Source organism: Melanotaenia boesemani, chromosome 5 (assembly GCF_017639745.1).
Source record: "Melanotaenia boesemani isolate fMelBoe1 chromosome 5, fMelBoe1.pri, whole genome shotgun sequence".
Classification (NCBI taxonomy): domain Eukaryota; kingdom Metazoa; phylum Chordata; class Actinopteri; order Atheriniformes; family Melanotaeniidae; genus Melanotaenia; species Melanotaenia boesemani.
In genome coordinates, this window is record NC_055686.1 from 11104580 (window position 1) to 11127644 (window position 23065).

A 23065-nucleotide genomic window follows, 5' to 3' on the forward strand; every position below is an offset into this window, starting at 1 on the left:
ATAATTATGAATGATATTCAAAATTATATACATTGAAAGAAAAAGTGTAGTCGCTGGGTCAGAGGACCTAATTTGTGAAAAAAGAAAAAGGTGACCAGGCATTCTTGAGGTCCAAAATTACTTTATTAAAAGTGACTAATGCATGGAAAAAGTTTAAATGCACCTACGCTTGCTGCCAGTGTTGCCAGATGAGATCAACAGTTTCCAGCCAATCACTGCTTAAAACCTGCCCAATCCAATAAAAACCAGCCCAAATCAGGAAGTTGTCAGACAACCGTGTAAACCCGTAAAATAATTGCACAGGCCATAGAAAATATTCATAAGTATCCAGAGATTCATATCTACATCAAATGACCACAGACAAATGGTAGATAAATATATGATCATAAATCACAACCAAGAACAAGCACTGTAAATAATGCAAATAGGCTACACATATTGCACTCACTATACATTCAACAGAAAAGCAATAAGGGTTGTCTGCAAAATTGGATATTGGGAACATACAAATCTATTATTTTGGAAGTTAAAAACACTAAAATTCTGTGATTTGGTAGAGTTGCAAATAGCAATAATAATGTATAAAGCCAGAAATAATTTACTACCCGACCACATACAAAAACTGTGTTTTAATGGTGAAGGTGAATATAATCTGAAGATTTTAAGTGTGCAACAAACTATGTGCTTGTGCATTACAGTATATGGTGTACAATTGTGGAATAATCTTCATGAAGAACTCAGTGTCCAAACATCATCCAGTTTAAACAAAAGAAGAAAAAAAAAAAAACAAAAGAAAAAAAAAACAAAAAAACAAAAACAAAGAAATGTTATTTTAAATGTATAAAGGAAAAGAATGTATGTAAATGTAATGTATATGTAGGTGTATGTTTATGGGTACATGCATGTGTGTGCAATATAGCTGTGCATATAGGAGGCATGTAAGTGGGTATAAATATATATATATGTATATGACTTCATATGTGTAATGGCTTTGTCTCTACTTGTATATGAATATGCATATGTGTATGTATGTATACATGTTTACAGGTGTACGTAATCAGATGTGTATATGAACATGGATGTGTACATGTCTGTATTTCTTTTTTTCATTTCATTTTTCATTTCATTTTCATTTTTTTTTCTTTTTGACAACTCTAAGGAAGATTAAATTATGATTGTAAAGGGGGCAGGAGTAAATAAGGTCTACCTTCATCCTGCTCTTTTTTTAACTCTATAGTAACTGTTACTTTTTTTCATTTAATATTTAAAAATTTTCTTTTAAATCAATCAATCAATCAATCAATCAATCAATCAATCAATCAATCAATCAATCAATCAATCAATCAATCAATCAATCAATCTATCAAAACAAACTGTTGCTATGTATGAAACACTGTTGGCAGGGACGTTAGCAACTCTTTCTAGATGGTGCCTAAAGACTTGGCTGAACAGCACAGAGCAGCATAATGATCATAGATTCCAAACACAAAAGAACACGAAAAAATGTTTTAAATTAACGAGCAGTGCCTTAGAATAAGAGGGCAACAGTTAACAAAATCAGTCACAGTGCAAATAGGATCATGTATCTTAAAAAAGAAATCTGGGGAGGAGCAGAGGAGAGTGCTGTATTGCGAGGCTCGGCTAGACTTGGCAGGATCAACATGGCGTGCTACTGAAAACAAACAAATGCCCCAAGCTAACAGAGAAAATAAAAAATAAAAAAAAGTTTGATATTCCAAACCACACCAACCCGGTCACTCTGGATCACACTGAAGAAGATGTCACCAACCCGACGGATTTCATCAAAGAAAGCTTCCACTGGATCGTAATGGACAAGTCCAACAACACTGAGCTGTTAAAGATTCAGTAGGTAATATTACGCATGACCCAGATGCAATAAACAATATCTTTAGAGATTTCTATAAAACCCTGTATACATCACAACTAAATCAGACGATATCCATAATTTTCTTAACAATATAGATCTTCCAGGTTTACAGCAGGAACAAGTCACGGCCTTAGATTCCCCCCTCACAGTGGAGGAACTACATGAAGCCCTTAAACATATGCCCTGTAAAAAAGCCCCAGGTCCAGATGGCTTCCCAGCAGAGTTCTATTAAGAAATCTGGTCAACACTGGCCCCTACATTTTTCAAAATGGTGACACAAATAAAGGAAAATGGTTACTTACCCCCAAATATAAACTCTGTACTATTACTGTACTATTAAAATCAGGTAAAGACCCCACAATACCATCTAGCTACAGACTCATATCACTGATAAATGCAGACCTTAAAATAATCTGCAAAGCATTAGCTGGAAGGTTAGAGAAAGTAACTCCTCTCATAATACACCCTGATCAAACAGGCTTTATAAAAGGCAGCTATTCCTCTGTTAACATGCAGAGACTAATTAATATAATAGATTATTCTACCATCAATAACCTGGAAACAATAATAGTTTCTTATTATGCAGAGAAAGCTTTTGATCCTGTTAACTGGACATATTTACTAGCTACTTTAAACAGATTCGGCTTTGGACCATCTTTCATTAATTGGATTAAAATATTATACAGTTCTCCTAATGCGAGTGTCAGAACAAATGATCAAACCTCTCCAAGTTTTAATTTACAAAAGGGTACCAGACAAGGTTCTCCACTATCCCTCTCACTTTTTGCTATATTTATTGAACCACTAGCCGCTGCAATTGGACAAAATCAAGCTAATAAAGGAATTCAGTCCAAAAATATATTTCATAAAATAAGTCTTTATGCTGATGACGTTTTACTATTCCTCCAGAACTTACAAACCTCTATATCTGAAACAATCTCACTAATTAATAAATTCTTATCACTCTCGGATTACTCTGTTAACTGGTCTAAGAGTACAGTTCTACCCATCAACTGTAGCTTTCAAAATTAACCCAACAACACCTTACAATCAGGTGACATTAGATACCTGGGTGTAAATACTCCCTCCAGGCTCTCAGAACTAACAAAACTTAATCACATTGACCTTCTTAAGACTACAGAAGATGATCTTGCACGCTGGAAATATCTAGCCATTTCGCTCAAGGGGAGAGTTGCCACTATAAAAATGATGGTTCTACCCAAAATTAACTACTTGTTTTCTATGATTCCTATGAAACCCCCCTCCATCTAGTTTAAATCGCTAGAATCACACATCTCCCAATTTCTCTGGAAAAATAAACCTCCCCGGATCAGTTTAAAAACTTTACAGAAGCCGAAAGATAAGGGAGGATTAGACCTGCCTAACTTTCAACATTACTTCTTGGCTAATAGGTTGCAATATGTCCTAAAATGGCTTAAAGCTAGTCCACTAGATAACCTATGGATAGACATAGAACAAATATTTTGTGATAATTTGGAAATGTCTAATCTTCCTCTTTTCAGCTTAAGTATAAAAAAGCTAGAGTGCTTAAAAAGTGTCAACATCAGCACTTCTCTGACAGCCTAGTGGGGATTTCTCAAAAAAACCAACTCCTCAATAATACCATATAAACTCACACCTATCTGGAACAATCCCGATATTCTACTAAACAAAAATATGCTAAATTTTAACCAATTGATTAGCAAAGGAATTAAATGCTTTGAACATATTATCCATAACAGAAACATTTTATCTTTTAATACACTCTCATCACAATATGGGATTAACAGCAACAGATTCTTAGAATGTCAACAACTCAAAACCATAATACACACAAAATTCCCCCTTCAGCGAACAGACCTGGAACTTCTTCCAATGGTAGCAGGTTTTATGGACCTCTGTACCCCAAAGTTACTTTAAAAAATATACAGATTAATGTTAAAAATAGATGAGTCAAATTCCCTACCTACTTCAAACTGGGAGATAAGATTTATCCATCAATCCTAGTCAACCATTTTGGCTACAAATATGTCTTAATGCCTTTAACATGACAGACAGCCCAACTTTACAACTTATACAATACAAAGTCCTTCATAGAAGGCATTACACAGGACAAAGGATGTTCAAAATGGGTCTTAATCACTCAGTGCACAGGTAACACAGCAGATGATTACTTACACGCATTATGGCTCTGTGCACTGTGGGGTCTTAAAAAATCTGGGGTCGTCCTCACACAGATAGATTGGAAGGGCACGAAGGGCTGCTGTGCGTTTGATGTTAGCATATTGTGGTTCCTGCAGAAGTAAGGATAAGTAGAGGTCATATAACTACAAAGGTTTATAGACATTCCTGGGGAGCATATATTTGCTATTCAAATATTATGGCAGTCAATTCTGCATTATTTTTTATCTTGGTAGCCAGGGTAAATATTACTTTTCATGACTGAGTTTATTATGTATCTGTATTAAAAGACGATGGTCAGACTAAACTTTCCAAATGACAATATAAATGACAGTTATGGAGTTTTATAGCACAGCCATGAAAAATTTAGGTTTAGGTTTAAAACTGCAAGCTAAGTGTATGATGTTGTCTGTTATGAGAAAAATAGCTGTAACCTTTATATGGGCTTGTATGGGCAACAGATGGACAGCAGCCTTACAGCAAGCAAGCTTATTGAAGGACTATTTTGGATCCTTTCAGGTCATTGATGAGAGTGGCCTTTATTAACAGGTTTAAATTTGTATTGAAAAATTTACAGTCAGAATTTGGTTTTGCTGCAGATCTGTATAACTCACCTTGGAATCATAGGCCTTCATGATATCTCGTAGCGCATCTGAACTCCTGCCAGTACGTCCTGCCTTCTGAAGGAATAGAGCCATGAGACGGGGTGTGTGCCTGTCTAGCTCAGAGTAGAACTGGTTTTGCAGATTCACATTTGTTATACGATGGAACTCAGCACAAACCTACAAAACACAAAAACACCAACAATTTAGCATATTAACAAATAGGGGATCTTTAATTTGAAAAATACAGGCCATTTCTCCAGAAAGTCCCTTACTGAAGGGTTGCCCTTCACAATCTCCTGGCAACGAAGTGCAAAGGTTGTATTCATCGGCTTTTCTATCAAAAGCTTGTTTGGCTCATTTCTCTCAACTTCACTTTAGAGTTGGACTCTTCTTCCAGACTGACCTGGTCTTCACCTCTTGGAAAGTTTGGGAGGTATTTCACCTCAGCTCATCTGGCTATTTTTATGTTAGGGTGGGGATGGTCACCTTCAGGACTGCCTCCTTCTGTTGACAGTCACCTCAACACATCCAGATCTGGCTAGCTTGGTTCGGTAATTTCCCATTTTAAATTTCATGCTAGTCTTCCACCCATACCATCCACTCCCACTTCGTGGCTCTTTAAGACATGGATAAGCAGCTACAAGAGCTTCTGCTGCCATTCCTACATCTCCATCACTTGGGTAAGCTTTGAAGCTGTATATCACTGCAGCCATGCTCTCCAAGATGTTGTGCTTTTGAGCCCGAGTTAATTTCAGTGCCTTTCCAGAAATCTCAAATTCTCTATTTCCCTGCTCAAGTATGTGTTCCACTTCATATGAAAACGTAGGAACAGGAAACATGTGTTAGAGAAAAACATACAGTTTTCCTTCCACACATGTTCATTGATTTGGTCAGTGAGAACAAACAACTTCTCTCAAAGTCAAGATATTTATTTTTACAATTAATAGAAAATGTTACAGAATTCTGGGTTCTGAGACTATCTCACCCTCTCTGGTTACAAAGGAAGGAGTTCTGCCTCTGATAGCCAAAATCAGAATCCCGCTGCTTTCCCTGAACTCAGTAATTATACCTTGTCTAAACTAAACAGTGATTGGACGTTATAACTAACTAATCAACTGTTGCGAGGCCCAGTTTTTCTGCATCAAATTTATAATAATATCTAACACATGTCAGGCCAGGACTTCAGATGCTGACTTGCAGGCAGATGAGAAAGGATTTCAGTATCAGAACTTGCAGAAGTAATGGCATCACTTTCAGATCTGACCACTCTCAATGTGCCCTTCTCTGGTTACTCCTGAATATCAAGAAGACAGCTGAGTTGTCCATCAAAGTCAGCGTCCTCATACTGCAAGGTAAAATCAAAGTCCAGCTTTGACTTGACCTTCTCTCACAGTATGTTGATGAGTTCTTCCACTGAATCAGGCTGTTAATGTAAAACTTTATATAAACAACAATAACAAAGATATTACTCTGTCGTCATTAAAAAAGGCAGAAGCAATGTTTGAAAACACAATCTCACGTAATCTCAAGATTTATTGTCATACAAAAGATGATTAATAAAGTTTATATTGTTACTAAAGAAGTCCACACTGGTTTGTGAAAAATTACTCTGAAATAGGCTAATGTTATTCTTCATCTGAAATTATACACATCAAGTTTTAACACCAAGCAAGTGCCTGATATTTTGTCCTATGAATAGGGAAAAAAAAACATTGAAAGAGGGTTAACTTTTACATATAGCTATTTAGAAGGCCTTCATCAAAATTTCCAGTACACATGCCACAAATTTTGAGTGGGGCGTTGTACAGCCCCTTATCGTACAGATTTTGTGATCAATACTTTCTCTTTTCTTTGGGACAAAGTCATTTTGCCACTATCTGACTCACCAAACTGCTCACATGCAGACCACCATCTATGCACTAGTTTGGTAGAGAGGTGTAATATAACCTCACTTTAAAGACTTCACGACATGCAAATATACTTTCAGTGTAGAGAAGTATGAAGTGTTTCAGCATCAGTAATAGTTCTCCATCTTCGTGGTATGCAGAGAGCAGCAAGTAGTCATTAAAGTCTGACATGCTGTGGACAGCCATACTTCCTGGGGAAAGTTTATATGATCTCAGGTGTTCAGTGTAGTTTGATTTGTGATCTTGGCAAAGAAAACTGACATCATTGTTTACAGTGAGGATCAGTTTAATTTTGGTGAGCTTTGGCAGTCCTCCATCCTGCCCTACAGACACAAACATTTCAGGACTGTAGGTCGCGCCATCAACAATGATCTTTGATGTGTGGTAGATTACACTGCTGTCTGTTATTTTTTTAAATGTGTGCCTTTGCTACTTCTGGAAGTTCTGAAACCATGACTGAAGACACATTTGATGTCTCCTGATGTGGCTTAAAAAATGATGGTGCACTGAGGTAGTATACCACCATGTGGTGATGCCTTGTTGCCAGTGTTTTCAACACATTCTTAAAGTTTTGTGTGTCATGAGCCACACGTTTAAAAAAAATCATGCTTACCCTCAAACCTCATAGTCCACAAATGGACAAAAGGCCCAAAAGCACGTATGAGAGCTGGGTAATGCTCCACACAGTGATGCTTTGGGAGCAGTCTGAACTCAGGAAAAACCTCTTGAAAAATCTGGCTGTAGTCATCTATTTTTGTCTGCAAATACTGAATAGACTCATCATCAAATGTAGGAGACAGAACAAGTTCCACAATTTCTTTCAGATCCATTAACACTTTCCATGCAGCATCTCCGTCAGGAACGACATTACCAATCATGCATTGGAGTAGTCTCAACAATTTGCAATTCTCATGGCCATTGCTGCCAACGGTCCTCTTTGCAGCAAAATTCTTTGAGATAGGCTTTGGTTTGTCTATCTTATCTGTGTGTTGGTAAGGGGAGGACAAAATCTTCCTGTGGTCAAGGGTAAAATATTTCAGTCGAATCATCTCCTGAATACTGTTACGGCTGGCAGCGCTACAGCCAAGAGGGACTGAAGCGCTGATTAACTCAAGGAGTTGCAGCCGTACAAATTAAGAGTGACAGAACAGATCCCGCCTCCTCGATGCCGGATTGGCCCAAGGACAGAGTGCTTCCGGGAAGACCTACCAATCCCTGGAGACAGCCTGCATTAAATCTGCACCTGCATCAGCAATCGTGGCAGACTGTGGACAGTGGGACACAGCCTGTCAGCAACTGGACTGAGGGACAGTTTGCTTGTTTGCTCGTTTGGGAGTGACTTCATGTCTTGTTGTGGGAAGGAATTTTGTTTGTGGTGTTAAACATTGTAGTGGTTAATTCCTATTTAGCTCTGAGTTTGAATTGGCGTCCCTGTTTGAGATACAAAGGGCATTTTGGTTGTTTTGTTTTGTGAAATCACCTGTGTGCGTGAAACCCGTTAATTGGGACACTTTCTGTTTGATTAGATAAATAATGATTGGTAACCCTCTAAGGGACACTTTTAGTTTGGTTATATTACATATTAGTTTATTTTGGGACAAGTCGACATGCGGATGACATTTATTTGTTTGTGAACCCATTTATGTTAAATTGTGAAAAATAAATTCTGGACTTTTATTTTTTATCCGGTGTTCGACTCACTCTGTGTTCCGTCCTCAGACCCCTAGACATAGGAGGGCGTAACAAATACACAAGGCCAATTCCATCAGTATGATGCCCTAAAAAAGTCATGGAGAGCATCAGGAGGGAAACCTGTGGTTGTGTGAAAATACTGCAAACTCCCTGTCAAGATGCAGTTCCCTTTAACGTTCGACTGATTTTGACCATTCCCCTGCTTAACATCTTGCACAACACGGTCATGACTGGCTTTTGTTCTAAGACAAAACTTGCCATCTTCTACAGCGCAAGACTGAATTTGGTCTTGTGTAGCATTGCAAAATCTGCAAATAAATCCTGATCTGAAAGACTGACTAAACCCTGCTAATGCATGGGCAGCCAGATTATCAGACACAACACAGAAAACTGTTCCACGAATGGACTGACCAAGTGACTGAATGAATACACCATCTTGTTCAAGAGTGCCTATATCATGTATCAAAAGACCAAGGGTTATTGATAACCCCACCTCTTAAGATCAGACACTTTGCACAAAGCTGCTAACTGAATCACATGCAGAGCTGAAAGATATTTACTTGGTAGATCAGCAAATATCCAATATACTGCACACAGTTTGTGTATTTTCCTTAAAGTGCCCAGTGGATTGGCTATTTCAAGGTCATCAATGTACAAAATCAGAGGAATTGTAAGCTCTGGTGAAGGCAATAAGTCATTGCTTTGGAAACAAGAGCCATCTTGATGGCTCATGTACATACCGTCTTGTGAAATCACAGTTTCCTTAATTCTTTCAAGGATATTAGTATGTTTTAATAATTCGTGGATCATTTGTAATATGGGGACATCAATCAATCAAACTTTATTTATAAGGCACTGTTCATGCTGGGGCAACACAAAGTGCTTTACATGAAAAATCAATTTATGCATATTAAGACAAAAAGAAACTATATAACAGGAAAAAAAAACAAAGTGATTGTACATCCAGACTCCAACACATACTGAATTGACATTACCACAGCGTAATGCTTCTCAATAAACATCTTCCTCTGTTTACTTGAAGACCTCCCCTTTAGCTGTAAAATAAATTAAAATGTTAATGTCCTTTACAGCTTTCATTAAATCATTCTGGACAGTTTCAGCAAGAGTGATTTTGTGCCTCTGTAATGTTTACTGTATTGCTTCTGATGTTCAGACATGGAAAAGATCTGGGTCAGACTATTTCCTGAGTTGCCATTTCAGAAACATGAAGAACAGTTTGTCATCTTCAGGAACAGTGGACTCAAGTTCTGGTGAACTGAGCTCTTAATTGGCCCGTATCATAGAGACAGTCAGCTTCAGGAAAAGCTAATGTTTCCACATGCAATGAGGAAATTGATAATTCTCCTTTTTTTTATAATTAACTTAAAGTTGTTTGGCAGAGAACTATACATTGTATACTTTGGTAATAGTGATTGATTGTATTGTGGTTTTTTGTGTGTTTTTTTCTAATTCATCTCATTTGGGTCATGTGCTCATGATGTCACATCCTGGTATTATAGGTTTCACCTGTGTCCTAATGACACCCTAATAAAGGCAGTCTCCAGCAATGCATATGTGCATTTAAATTTTTCCATTCATTAGCCACTTTTAATTTTTATTTATTTATTTCTTTTATTTTGGACCTTAGGAGTGCCTTGGTGGCTTTTTTCTTTCTTTGCTGCATCATTTCACCTGTATCAAAGAGCACCTTGAAGATTTCTTTTTTTTTTTCACCTATCAGCCAAAAAGAAGCACTCCTTTTTTCTCCTCTTCTTTTTCTTTCTTTTATGCACATGAAATATGCATATATAAAAGGGTTAACACTTCCCTAATCTGGTTTTATGGGTGTAACATCAGATCTGTAAATGTAACTATGAACATGTGTACACTCTTAGAAAACAAAGTGCTGCCTATAACCATATAAAGTCCTTCAGATCGTCTTCATAGGAGAACCCTTATTGGTGCCTGTTAAAACCCTTTATAAGGTTTTTAACTGAAAACTTTAAGAGGGTTCTGACTATAACCTTTCATAAAGGATTAAACCCAGAACCATAACTAGAAGGTTCAACCCCGAACCCCTTATGGCAGGTTCTACACTGAACCCTTTATATCCCAAGGGTCTTATCCAAAGCCCACACAGAGAGTTCTGCTAAGAACACAGTTGAGACAACAAACCATTATATGACCACGTACTCAAAGTCATAAATAATTTGTAAACACAAATTATGGTCCCCATGTCCTTATGCCCACGGCATAAGTTTTATTGTAAAAACTGAAAACTCATCAGATTATAACATGATAGGTTTTAGTGTAAAAAAGTTAAACTTATTACATTAACATTTTACTGTAAAAACATATGACTGATTTATGTAGGATAAAATGACAGAGCTGGGGCTGCTCTGTTTGTCTCTTTTGTTCTTTTTGTTTTGTAGCAACAGAGCCCAGGTTGATATCGTGAAATGTTGATAGAAAATATGAAGGATGGCAAAACTAACTCACGATTTTGCTTGTTATAAAAGTTCTCTAAGTCTTCTAATGCATTACTTGTAACGCATTACACCCAGCACAGTTTTTCATTTCATTTTTGTATTTGTTTATATGAACAAGTAAAACTCTGTTAAGCATCAGTGTATCTTCATTTGAATTTTGTGTTTTACTTTCCTTGGAAGCAAAAAGAGAGAGAAATTTGCCTACCGGATTGAACTGTACAAAAATGGGAAGCTGTATATTAAATTTGCAAAATGTGCCCCCCTGTCGTCATTTGCATCACACACAAATGAAAATGAGAATTATTTTAAGCACTGGACAGTGGACTAGTTTTTATTTGACACCAACCAGCAGCAAGAATACCAGAATTATTCCTACAGATAAGGTGAGTCTAAATCATAAAGATATATGGTACTCTATAATATAAAGGATTCATTAATCAGGCGCACATCCCTCAAACAAAAAAAAAAGACTAAGCTTTAATCCAATTTATGTACAATTCTGCAAGCCTTTAAATCACCATGCATGCTTAATTCTGGGCTTTTTTCCCCATTTGTGCATTTACATGCTTTATAGTTAGTTTATGTGCTCACATTCAAACATCAGCTTCTGATTTTATATCTTTTTATATTTTTCTATAGACAATAATTTATATCAAAAAGCTTATGTATGTTGAATTAATTTTTTACTTTTCTTACAAGTTAGAACATTTTTTAGTAAAAGAATAATATGATCAAATTTTCTTCTAAACAATAAAGATTAGAGATCACTCATTTATTGTCGAGTGTATCAATGAGCTTCAGGTCTAGAAAGATTGTGTTCCCACGTGTGCGTTGCGGAGCTATTAGAGTCAAACTTGTGTTTTTCCTACTGCTCTCCGTCATATTTCTATGTCATGGTCAGACAACAGTGATAGCATGTTCTGAGGAATATTGGACTTTGAAGTGTAGACCATTCTACTTACCCAGAGGACTTCAATGCATCATTGTGAGTGTTGTGTACAACGCTCGGAGGAAGCTGAGCTGAACATCCAGAGGGAAAAAATACACTGGATCACTTTTAAAGTAACCTAAAAATGCTTACTGTATATAGCTGAGCCCAAATCCTATTCTAGTAAATCAGATTACCTAGCTATCCTGTTGAAGTCCACCTACATCAAACAGCTGAAAGCCAACCTGGTCACAGTCAGAACTGTTAATACCTGGACTGAGTGCAGTAGTCATACTGCAAGGCTGTCTCAAGTGTTATATGAATCTTTTAAAGAGGGCACAACCAGCATTCATGACTTTGTCCCTTAAGCAAGGTGTTGTTCCACACATTCTTAAATCATCTATTATCATACTAGTTCCAAAAAATCCAACTTATCTACCCTGTATGACTACAGACCTGTAGCTCTTACATGAAATGCCTGGAATAGTTAGTGTGCATGCACATTAACTCTAGTTCCTGTCACAATGCTTTTCCTCATCTACAGCTCTGCCTTTAACACCAGGCAAGCTGGTGGAGAACCTGACTGATTTGAGGGTCCTGCCCACAACCTGCAATTGGATTTTGGATTTTCTTATGGACAGACCACAGGGGGTGAGGATGGGGGACAAAGTTTCAGCTCAGCTCAACGTCAGCACTGGTTCAACACAAGGCTGGTGCCTAAGCCCAAAAGTCTTTACCCTGTACACCAGTGACTGTTTCTCCACCTGGAACGACACCGTCATCATTAAATAGGCTGATGACAGCCATCCTGGGTCTGATTAAAGGTAGAGATGAGGGATCTAAGCATAGCATTTGTATGGTACACACTCAAGATTTTACAAAATAAGGTTCACTGTCCTACAGACTGGATTGACACACGAACATGCATTCTATGCAAATGAGCATCCTATAGGCAAACTCTATGATTGGAGGACACAGGACTGAGGAATTTTTTTTTGTTTAAACCCTATATAAGACAAAACGACACATCAGGTCTTTAGGTCTTTGTTCTGGTTTTGGGACCTCCAGATTTTTCTGCAGAAATCTGTTTTGATGTCTGAACTTTTTTAATAAACTTCTTTTTATTATTCAAGTCAGCGTCCAGAGACGTTTTTGCCTGAAAGCCAATTTTTCCACATGTCCTGATCAAGATACATCAGAGACGAGTCAAGGTACAGGGAGCAGGTTAACAACATTTTAGACTATAGCGAGGAGAATGACCTTATCCTCAGTGTGGGAAAAACAAAGGAATTTATAATGAACTTCAGGAAAAAAGTCCCCCCTCTGCAGCCAATTAACAACAGGTGGACTGATGGTGTCATTGGGTGTCTCATCAGCTTTTGCGGTACCTATAAAGAATAATCAAAGATTTTATCAACGGACTGCCACAGGTTCCTTGGCCTCCAAGCAAACCTAAGCTGGCCCTCAAACACCACGGCCACGGTGAAAAAGCTCAGCAATGTTTGCACTTTATAAGGCTGCTCCGGAAAGCAGGCCTGAGCCATCGTTCCCTCACCTGGGCATATGAAGTTCTGGTTGAAAGCATCCTCACAAATAGCATCATGATACCACCCAGATAGAGAGGAAGGCTCTTCAGAGGGAAAACTGCAGGGAGAATCATTAAAACAAAGCTTCCTTCCATGGATGTGATATACACACAACACTGAAAGAAAAGGCACAAAAAATAATAAAAGAATTCTGCACAATTGAATGGGAAATTTGCAATATTCTCAGGTTGAGAGAGTTGTTGTTGTTTTTTATATTTTATATATTACAGTTAGTCTTTTTTACTGCTTTATTGTCTGTTTTTCTGTCTGCACTTGTTTTAATGTATATTTTTATCTCATAATTTGAATCCTGAGCATGTAATTGCACAAAAATTGCTAAGTATAAACATGTACAAATGACAAATGAACTATCTGACATAACTACCCTGTCTGAATTGAACATGATATAACATTTATTTATATATCTTCACTTACTTGTACTTTACACCCATATCAAGCCATATATTAAACTGTGAGTTGATAGAGGTTCATTACTACTGTCTACTTGGAGTTACTGTTTTTCTTTATGTACAAACGGGTGATTAATTATTCCTGAATTTGGACAGACGCCTGCAGCCTGATCCCATGAATGTGATCAAGATCAACATCCATGCGATGTGTCAGGATGCAAATCCACCCCAGATATCAGTCTTAGTGAGTTTTTAATTAGTCGTAAAGTGTTCAATGTCTGCGGTGCCGTATTTCAATGAGGCGAGTGCAAAATTGTTATCTTTGCTTCAGAAAATATTTGACAACAATGTTTCTGTATTTTCCAGATATGTCAATGGACTCCTCTTCAGCCACCAATGACTCCCTTCAGCTACATGATTCCTCAACTAACTCCTCCTTCCCTGAATACTTGTACTGCTTCATCATCAGTCCAAGCTCCTTCATCTTTATAGGGTTCAACATCACTTACACCATCCTCCTTCTCCCTCTCTCCATCTTCATCCTCTACCATGGTCTCCAACAATGGTGGAAAAAGCAGTCCTCCTCCTCAGCAGCAACAAGTCACACTGACAGTTTCACCTACCATACAGCCATCATAGAGCTGGTTGGCGTCCTTGGGTGTCTCATCAGCTTTTGCGGCATCTATAAGGAGGATTTAAATATTTTATCAGTGGGGATTCCAGTTGCATCCTTCATTTTAAATGGTGAGACATTATTTTATGTCTTGACCTGTGTGGAGCGCTACCTGGCTGTCGTTCACCCCATCATCTACCTGAGTCTGAGAAATGAAAGAGGGATCAGGATCAGAAATATCAGCATTGGCTGTGTCTGGCTGCTTTGCTTTGTTGGGATGGGGTCATTGATGATTGAAAACTTATTCACCTTTATGGATTTATCCCTTCTGATTTCAGCCATAACCATTGTGTCCTTCTGCAGCGTTTCTGTTCTGTGTGTTTTGATTCGTCCGGGTCCGGGGGAACAGGTTGGGGACAGAGAGAGGGTTGACCCAATAAAGCAGAGGGCTTTCTACACCATTGTGACCATACTGGGAGTACTGGTGTTGAGGTTTGCTTGGGGACTGACTCGGGCTACTATATATTTAATAAATAATAGCAACAATTGTATCATCATGATAAGTGTTTTCTGGTTTTATCTGCCCAGTAGTCTGGCATTACCTGTGTTGTTTCTGCACAGAAGAGGAAAACTATTGTGTAAGAAGTGGCACCCCTCTTCCCCGGGAGGACCCCAGGGCATGCCAGGAGCAGCCATCCCCCATGACCAGGACACACACAACCGCAGTCAATGAGCTGCAGTCATCCACTCACCACATGCCTAGGGTGGGGAGAGGAGGGGAAGGAGGACAGTGAGAGAACACAGATCCATGACCCACCACCCCCAGGCCCACCCAGGCCTCCCCCACAGGTGCATGTCATCCCTCCCCATACACCTATGTCTCCACATACACCTATGTCCTGATCATCCTGACACATATACACACACACAAACATACACACACACACACACACACACCAACCTCTCAGTCACACCCTTAACCATACCCCAATGTCTCCCCCTACAATCCCCCAAGGCCCTCCAGCCTCCCTTTATACTCCTACACCCCTCCTGCCCCCGTGCCATACCCTGAGTCCCGGGGTGGCAACCAGACACCAGGGCATGCACCACCCCACCCCGTGGCAGCAAACCCGGGTAGGCTCAGAACCCCCAGCACTAACCAAAAAAAAAAAAACAAAGAAAACAAAAAACATGAAACTTATTACAGTAACATGATATGTTTAACTGTAAAAACATATGACTGATGTATGTAGGATAAAATGACAGAGCTGGGGTTTCTCTGTTTGTCTCTTTTGTTCTTATTGTTTTATGGCAACAGAGCGCAGGTTGATGGACGATGAAGGATTGCCAAAATAACTCATGATTTTGCTTGTTGTAAAAGTTTTTCCCATTCATTTTTGTATGTGTTATGATCAAGTAAAACTGTATTGAGTGTTAGGACCTACATGATTTACAGTGTATCTTAATATGAAATTAAAATGTTCTAGTTTCCCTGAAAACAAAAATAAGAGAGAAATTTGCCTACAGGATTGAACTGTACAAAAATGAGAAGCCATATATTAAATTTGCAAAATGCAAAATGTGCCCCCCTGCCATCATTTGCGTCACACACAAACAAACATGAGGATGTTTTTAAACACTGGACAGTGGACTAGTTTTTATTTGACATCAACCAGCAAGAAGAAGAGCAGAAATTATTCCTACAGATAAGGTGGGTGTAACTCATAATGATATATGGTAATTTTATTTGTTGTGGTCTGACAAAGTTTGTTTTTCTTCTGATAACAGTTTCCTACAATTAAACATTTGTTATGTTTGAAAAGCTAGAAAAAAAAAGATATTCAGTTTTAATGGCTCACAGAGGAAAGTAAATTAAATCAGACATTTATTATCCTGTAAATGGAGTTTAAATTTTATCAGTATACAGGAGTCATTGTTACCAATTAGTTTTATGCACAATTCTTAATTCTGTGCTTTTTTCCCATTTGTGTATTTAAATGTGTGCTCCCATTCAGATATCAGCTTCTGATTTGATCTATTTTTATAGTTTCATATGAACAATAATGTATTTATATCAAGAAGCTCATGTATGTTGAATTGATTCTTATGATCTTTTTTTTTTTTACAAATTTAAACATTATCTAAATAAAAAAGTAATATAAACAGTGCTGGGTATCAATTTTAAATCTTAAATCTTGAAGAAAATATTTTAATTAAGATGTTTCTGTACCTTCCAGACATGTCAGTGAACTCATCTTTTACCACCAATGACTCCCTTTACCGAAATGGTTCCTCAGTCCCTTCATTCATGTACTGCTTCATACTCACTCCAACCTCCTTCATCTTTATGGCGTTCCTCATCACTTACACCATCCTCCTCCTGCCTCTCTCCATCTTCATCCTCTACCATGGTTTCCAGCAACGGTGGAAAAAGCAGTCCTCCTCCTCAGCAGCAATGAGTCACACTGACAGTTTCACCTACCATGCAGCCATCATAGAGCTGATTGGTGTCATTGGGTGTCTCGCCAGCTTTTACGGTACCTATAAGCAGAATTTAAATGTTTTATCTTTGGGGGTTCTAATTGCATCTTTCATTTTAAATGGTGAGGCGTTCTTTCATGTGTTGACCTGTGTGGAGCGCTACCTGGCTGTTGTTCACCCCATCATCTACCTGAGTCTGAAAAATGAAAGAGGGATCAGAATCAGAAACTTCAGCATTGGCTGTGTCTGGCTGCTTTCCTTCGTAGGGATGGGTTTATTGGTGATCGGAAACTTGTTCACCTTTTTGGATTTATCCCTTCTGGTTTTGGCCGTAACAACTGTGTCCTTCTGCAGCGTTTCTGTTCTGTGCGTTTTGATTCGTCCAGGTCCAGGGGAACAGGTTGGGGACAGAGAGAAGGTTGACCAAATAAAACAGAGGGCTTTCTACACCATTGTGACCATACTGGGAGTACTGGTGTTGAGGTTTGCTTTGGGTCTTGCTCGGGCTACATCGTATATGTTACATATGAGCAGTGATTGTATGATAATGACATGTAGCTTCTGGTTTTATCTGCCCAGCAGTCTGGTGTTATCTGTGTTGTTTCTGCACAGGAGAGGAAAATTAGTGTGTTGTAGGAACAAGTGACAGTAGCAAATGGAAACTGCTATCATGACGCACATACATACAGCATGCTATTTGTTCACCTCATATCAGAGATCATCACTAACTACCCAGCCAATCAACTGGACATGAACTGTTTTTGTTTTGTTTTTGTTTTTTTTGTAATTTTTCTTTTTTATCTATTTATTTGAAAGAGATACATTTTTCCAATCAATGAACACAGGTAAAAATGACTAAATGTAAATGAGCACAGAGTTAGCCTGGCAGCTAATTTGCATCTTTTGTCCATTGGTAGGTCTCAGACAGCAACCATACATGTATAATAAAGTACAGACAAAGGTAAAGCGTATACCGGTCATAGCAAATATAGCAAGTATAAAGTAAAGAGTTAAAGTGCATATTTCATGGGCATGAAGTTAGAGTAAAAAAAAAACAAAACAAAAAAACAAAACAAGATAAGACACATTCACTACCATTCACTAACACCGGATAAATATACAACCAAAGGTAGTGTGATCCATGCATATATAGATATATGTAAACATGTCCCACATGTAACAAGATATAACAGAAAAATAGAAGGGCCCAGTTAATTATTATTATTATTATTATTATTATTATCTTCATCGGTTTATTTGTTAAACCATTAAGATTTTCTTCAGTTTTTGAACTCACTTTCTAAGTGTAAATTTTTAAACATCACAGCTTGTATGCTGTGTTTTTGATTCTAAGCAGGAGAAATTTTTACAGTACTGGTGTTGGTGTTAGCTTTGGGTCTTGCTCGGGCTACAATTTTAGAGATGTATAGATCTATAAAGAATATTGTAAATTATTATAGTGAACAATAACACTGCTTTGCTCTGTTACGTTTGCCTTCATTCCTGCCTTTTTATGATGTGTTCTTAGATAAAATATAAAAAAAATGTTTAATTATTTTTACTTTACTTTTATTAAGTACAGAACTTACTGAGCTCCTGTCATGTGATTTGACATTGAAAAAATGTTTTTTTTCTTTTCATCTTAACTTTTAAGATTGTGTGTTTTTAAGATTAGATAATTGAATGAATGAAAGGTGCAAAAATATATTTTAACTGATGTGTTTGTCAACATACGTGTCTTGCTGCACCCATTCATACTGTAACTGTACTAACAAAATACAGCCTAACTTAGATTCTATTATTTTTAATAGTTTGTGTAATATTATAAAATAATTAAACTTCTACTTATAATCATGCTGTTTCCTCATTGATTTATTTTGGTTTGCTGTTATAAGTTTCCTGTATAGAGCGCCTGTCATGCTTCTTTTGATTAACAATATATTAACGATTAAATAACTTTAAAGTTACTCGGAGTTGTTTATAGTGACATAAACTTACAATTGTTTTACACTTGTTACAGTAAAACATTATTTCAGACTAATGCTTCTCACTGGGATGGACTCCATCCCCCTGGTCTGCGAGTCTGCACTGATATAACAGGCACTGAAAATGGGTGGATGGATGGTTGGTTTTAAAATCTTACCTGGCAGTGCTAAAATGTTTAATTAACCCGTATTTTTCTCAAGACAAACTTTCTCAAATGCCTAGAAAACTTAGACTAGCAACTTGTGAACTTTCTTAGATATCTCTCTGAAGCTGATTAGACCACTGAGCCTGAACCAAGATGAAAATGAGCTGCATAACTAAAGGACGGTTAAATTTACCTACAAATTTGACAAATCAGCAGGGTTCAGAGAAAATCTGTATTTCTTTAAAAGTAAGTATTTTTTTTTTTTTTTTTTTTTTTATTAAACAAAAAAAAAAAAAAAAAAAAAAAAAAAGTAAGTATTTTACCAAATTCTAATAATTGCTTAAATTGATAAAATCCTGGAATTTCATGTCACACAAACTCTATTTCTTTTTCAGAAAACATTTATTGAATGAAAGAAATTATTATGATTCAAAATCTCTTTTACATGAGCAATCTGACCAGCTCAGGCAGCACTTCTGATTTATACTATGCATCAGTACAGCCATTATTTGCATACAGCAGTGTACACAGAATAAACAAATACATTTACATAGAGACTTAACAAATGAAAAGATCTTCAATTTCTTTTACATGTGGAAACAGGACCACATATAGTCAAATATAGCACCTCCAAATCCTTTAAAATTTGCTTTAATGTATTGAAAGAAAATTAAGCTGATTTCAAAGAAAGGAAACCAATTCTCTGAATTTATTCTCCAGATTTCATTTCTATAAATAAACAGAAGCTTTGAGGCCAACACAACATGTTCGGTACCTACATAAACGTTTAAGGTTCACAGATGACATACAAACAACCAAAGAGTAGCCAAATAAACATTAAAAATAACTGAAACTATAGGAAAATGTTTGCTTGAACATACACTGCATTGAAATTTAATTACTTGGTGAGCCCAAATCTTTGACTGGTACTTTACATTCTACTCCAAAAATCCCACAACATAAAATAAGGAGACGGTCTTTTACAATCCTACAATCTGTTACAACCAGTGTCTTAAATTAGCTAGAGACACTAAATTTGGAGGTGCATGGTTGGAAACTAAAACAATATTTGGCAAGCTGTTGACAAGGTGGCAACGTCTGTCCTAAACCAAACTATTTCAGTCTCATGCATTATTAATCTGTGCCCACAAACAGCCATGAAATCTTTCTTCTTTCCATGCATCTGACATTGGTGGCCATGCAGTGTATATATTTTATTCAAGTGTCATCAAACAGACTACAAGCAACAGCTACAAGCCAATTTTTAACCCCAGCAAAAGTATTCATTCTACAGATACAAGCACATATACTATGCTGGATGTCTTGTAGTTGATAGATACAGTTTCTGAGACATTTTGCATGACTTTATAGTAAAACTTTGCTCAGAAAAAGTTGTTTTCTTTCCCCTGTGGTCGATACAATACAATAACACACTACAATAATTTTGACAAATCACATGGTCTTTTTTTTCTTTTTTTTAGACTACTATTTAGTTTTCTGCATCACTTTCTCTTCTCATTATCAGAATCTTTATTTATTGTGCCACTTTATTTTGCCAGTTTGTCACTGTTGGGTGTTACAACATCCCAGTTTTCCCTTCCTGTATAGAAACAGCAGAGGTAACACCAGACTGCTGGGAAGACTGAACACGACTTCAGATGTGAACGCCACATAATCAAATTTTTTTTCCGACAACTGAAACAAAGTCCAGCTTAACCCCCAAGCAAATCTGGCAAGCAGTCCTGCCAGTATTCCCACAATGGTGTAGAAGGCTCTCAGCTTTGATTGGTCAACCTTCTCCCTGCTTCTACCCTGTTTCCCTGGGCCTGGACGAATCAAAATACAAAGAACAGAGACGCTGCAGAAAGACACAACCATTAAGGTGGAGAGTAAGAGGGTTAGATCCACAAAGATGAAGGTTGTTTGAATTGTCATCAAACCTGTCCCGACACAGCAAATTATCCAGGCACAGCCAATACTGATGTTTCTAATTCTGATCCCTCTTTCATTTTTCAGACCCAGGTAGGTGATAGGATGAATGACAGCCAGGTAGCGCTCCATACACAACAGGGAATGAAACAATAGCTGTCCAAACCAGGTGAAACAGAAAAGGTTCATACCCACACGTAATATGTTGAAATCATTTCTGTAGATACCATAACAGCAAAAGAAACACCTTAAAACACCAATCAGCTCTAAAATGACCATGTGGTAGGTGAAGCTGTCAGCGTGACTTGTTGCTGCTGCTGAGGAGGTGGTGCGCCGTTCCCGCCAGTGTTGGACACCATGATGGAGGATAAAGATGCAGAGAGGAAGGAGGATTGAAGTGCTGATAATAAGAAATATGGAGTAAGTCAGGTAACTCGGGGAGTTAACGAGGGAAGTTGTGTTGGAGTCACTGGTTGAAAAGTTTGGATGAAGAAGGGAGTCGTTGAAGAATGAAGAGTTTTCTGACATCTGGAAAAGATTAACACAGGAAAATTGAATAATGTATAAGTTTGTTGAAAATACCCTAGATAGATGTGTGTGCCCCTTTAAGACCTGTGAAAGATGCCTGAGTATTGGGCTATGTGATTGTCCCAAGTATATTTTGAGTAGACAATGACAGTCCACCTTGTAGCAGGTGTACATGCAATATGGCAGCGAGCTTGCTGTGTGTGTTTGTCCTTCCTACATCAGTTCCCTTTGTTCTTAAGTGTGAGTAAATGAAACCAAAGTAAGTTCTCCAGACATTTGTTGTAAGAAATGTGTAGTTAAGAGATAGTATGTAAAGTATATATATTTTTTATGAATCAGACCAGAGTAATTCAGAATATTTAGAATTTTGAATCCCGAAGGGGACATATTACAATGGAGCAGATATTATCACCTTCCAGTTGGATCCTTGGACGAAACCCTTAACACTACTGCCTACTTTCAGAAGTAAGATGCTTTGGAGAAAAGCATCTGCTAAATGACTGCAATGTGATGTAATACAGAAGGTTAAAAGGAAGGTCATCTCATGGTCATGTAGTGCCCCTTGCTGGACTACATGGGTAAAGCAGTGACTATTTCGTGCTCATTATTTTGAATATTTTTTTTTTTATTTTAGTCATTGTTTTCTTTATTGTAGACCACACAATTACAGTTCATTAAACAATATTGAAAGAGATTGACTGAGAGACTGAAAACCAACATGATCATTACCATCAGAACAATATAATTTTAGGGCATTAGAATCCTGGGGAAAAAAAAATAAATAAATAAATAAAACTCATGTCCAAGTAGAATTTTTTTTTCTTTCTTTTTTTAGTAGATCTGTAACCGGGTGCCACTTCTGTCAGCTAACAACAGGAAGCTGAAGTTACAATTCACACAGATTCACCCAAACTGGACAACAGAAAATAGAAAATCGTTGCTGGTCTGATGAGTCTCCATTTCAGCCCCACATTCAGATGTTAGGCTCACAATCTGGTGGAAACATCATGAAAATGTAGATCCATCCTGCCTTGTGATCAATGGTTTGGGCTGCTGGTGGTGTAATGGTGTTTTACCCAGTTTTTACACAGATCTTTTTCTTTTGTTTCTTTTCTTTTTTTTTTTTTTTTTACTCTTTATCATGAATTTCTGTTTTAAGAGAATCTCTAAATGATTCAGGTGAGCAAATCTTTCAGCAGCATTTCAGTAGCACCAGAGAAAGGGTGAGAAGCAATCTGTAGAAGCAGAGCAAAAAAAAAAAAAAAAAAAGAGCTAGACTTCCTGTTTTTTCTTCAACCAGGCCTCATTCATATCGCCCAAAGCAAGCTGAATCTATCATGTATGAAAGTTTTAAATACGTTTAGACTGCTTCTTTTAAATTAATTTCAATAACCTTTAATCTTTGTGGCTTAATTGATAACTTATAAATTAATGACAAAGCAACAAGTGAATTTCCAACAATAGTTCTACATATAAAGTAATAAAAACACCAACCTCTTCAGTGTTAGTCACTAAATCCCCTCCTTTGTCTCTCCTCTGCAGACTCTGACCTATTGGCTCGAAATCACAGCTGCATTTCAACTTAATGTCTCTCATGTTTAATTTAAATATTGTTTATTTGCATTAGACAAACAATGTCACTGTGACAAATATGATCTATTTTAATCAGATGCCCACAAAGAAATTCAAACAGACTG

General features: G+C 37.4%; 1 protein-coding gene and 1 long non-coding RNA gene across 2 annotated transcripts; one reads left to right on the plus strand and one right to left on the minus strand.

Annotated features, from left to right (window-relative positions):
• Nucleotides 1-4048: 4048 nt before the first annotated feature.
• LOC121639837 lies at nt 4049-22301 on the minus strand. The gene is made up of 3 exons (XR_006010256.1): nt 22216-22301; nt 19371-19373; nt 4049-4061 (listed from the first exon to the last, which is right to left on the minus strand). It is a non-coding gene; the product is annotated as an uncharacterized LOC121639837 (long non-coding RNA).
• LOC121639785 lies at nt 13847-15818 on the plus strand. Its single transcript, XM_041985279.1, has 2 exons — nt 13847-13930; nt 14053-15818. Exon 2 carries the CDS (start codon nt 14055-14057, stop codon nt 15030-15032), a length of 978 nt encoding a protein of 325 aa, XP_041841213.1. The 5' UTR covers nt 13847-13930; nt 14053-14054; the 3' UTR covers nt 15033-15818.
• Nucleotides 22302-23065: the final 764 nt, after the last annotated feature.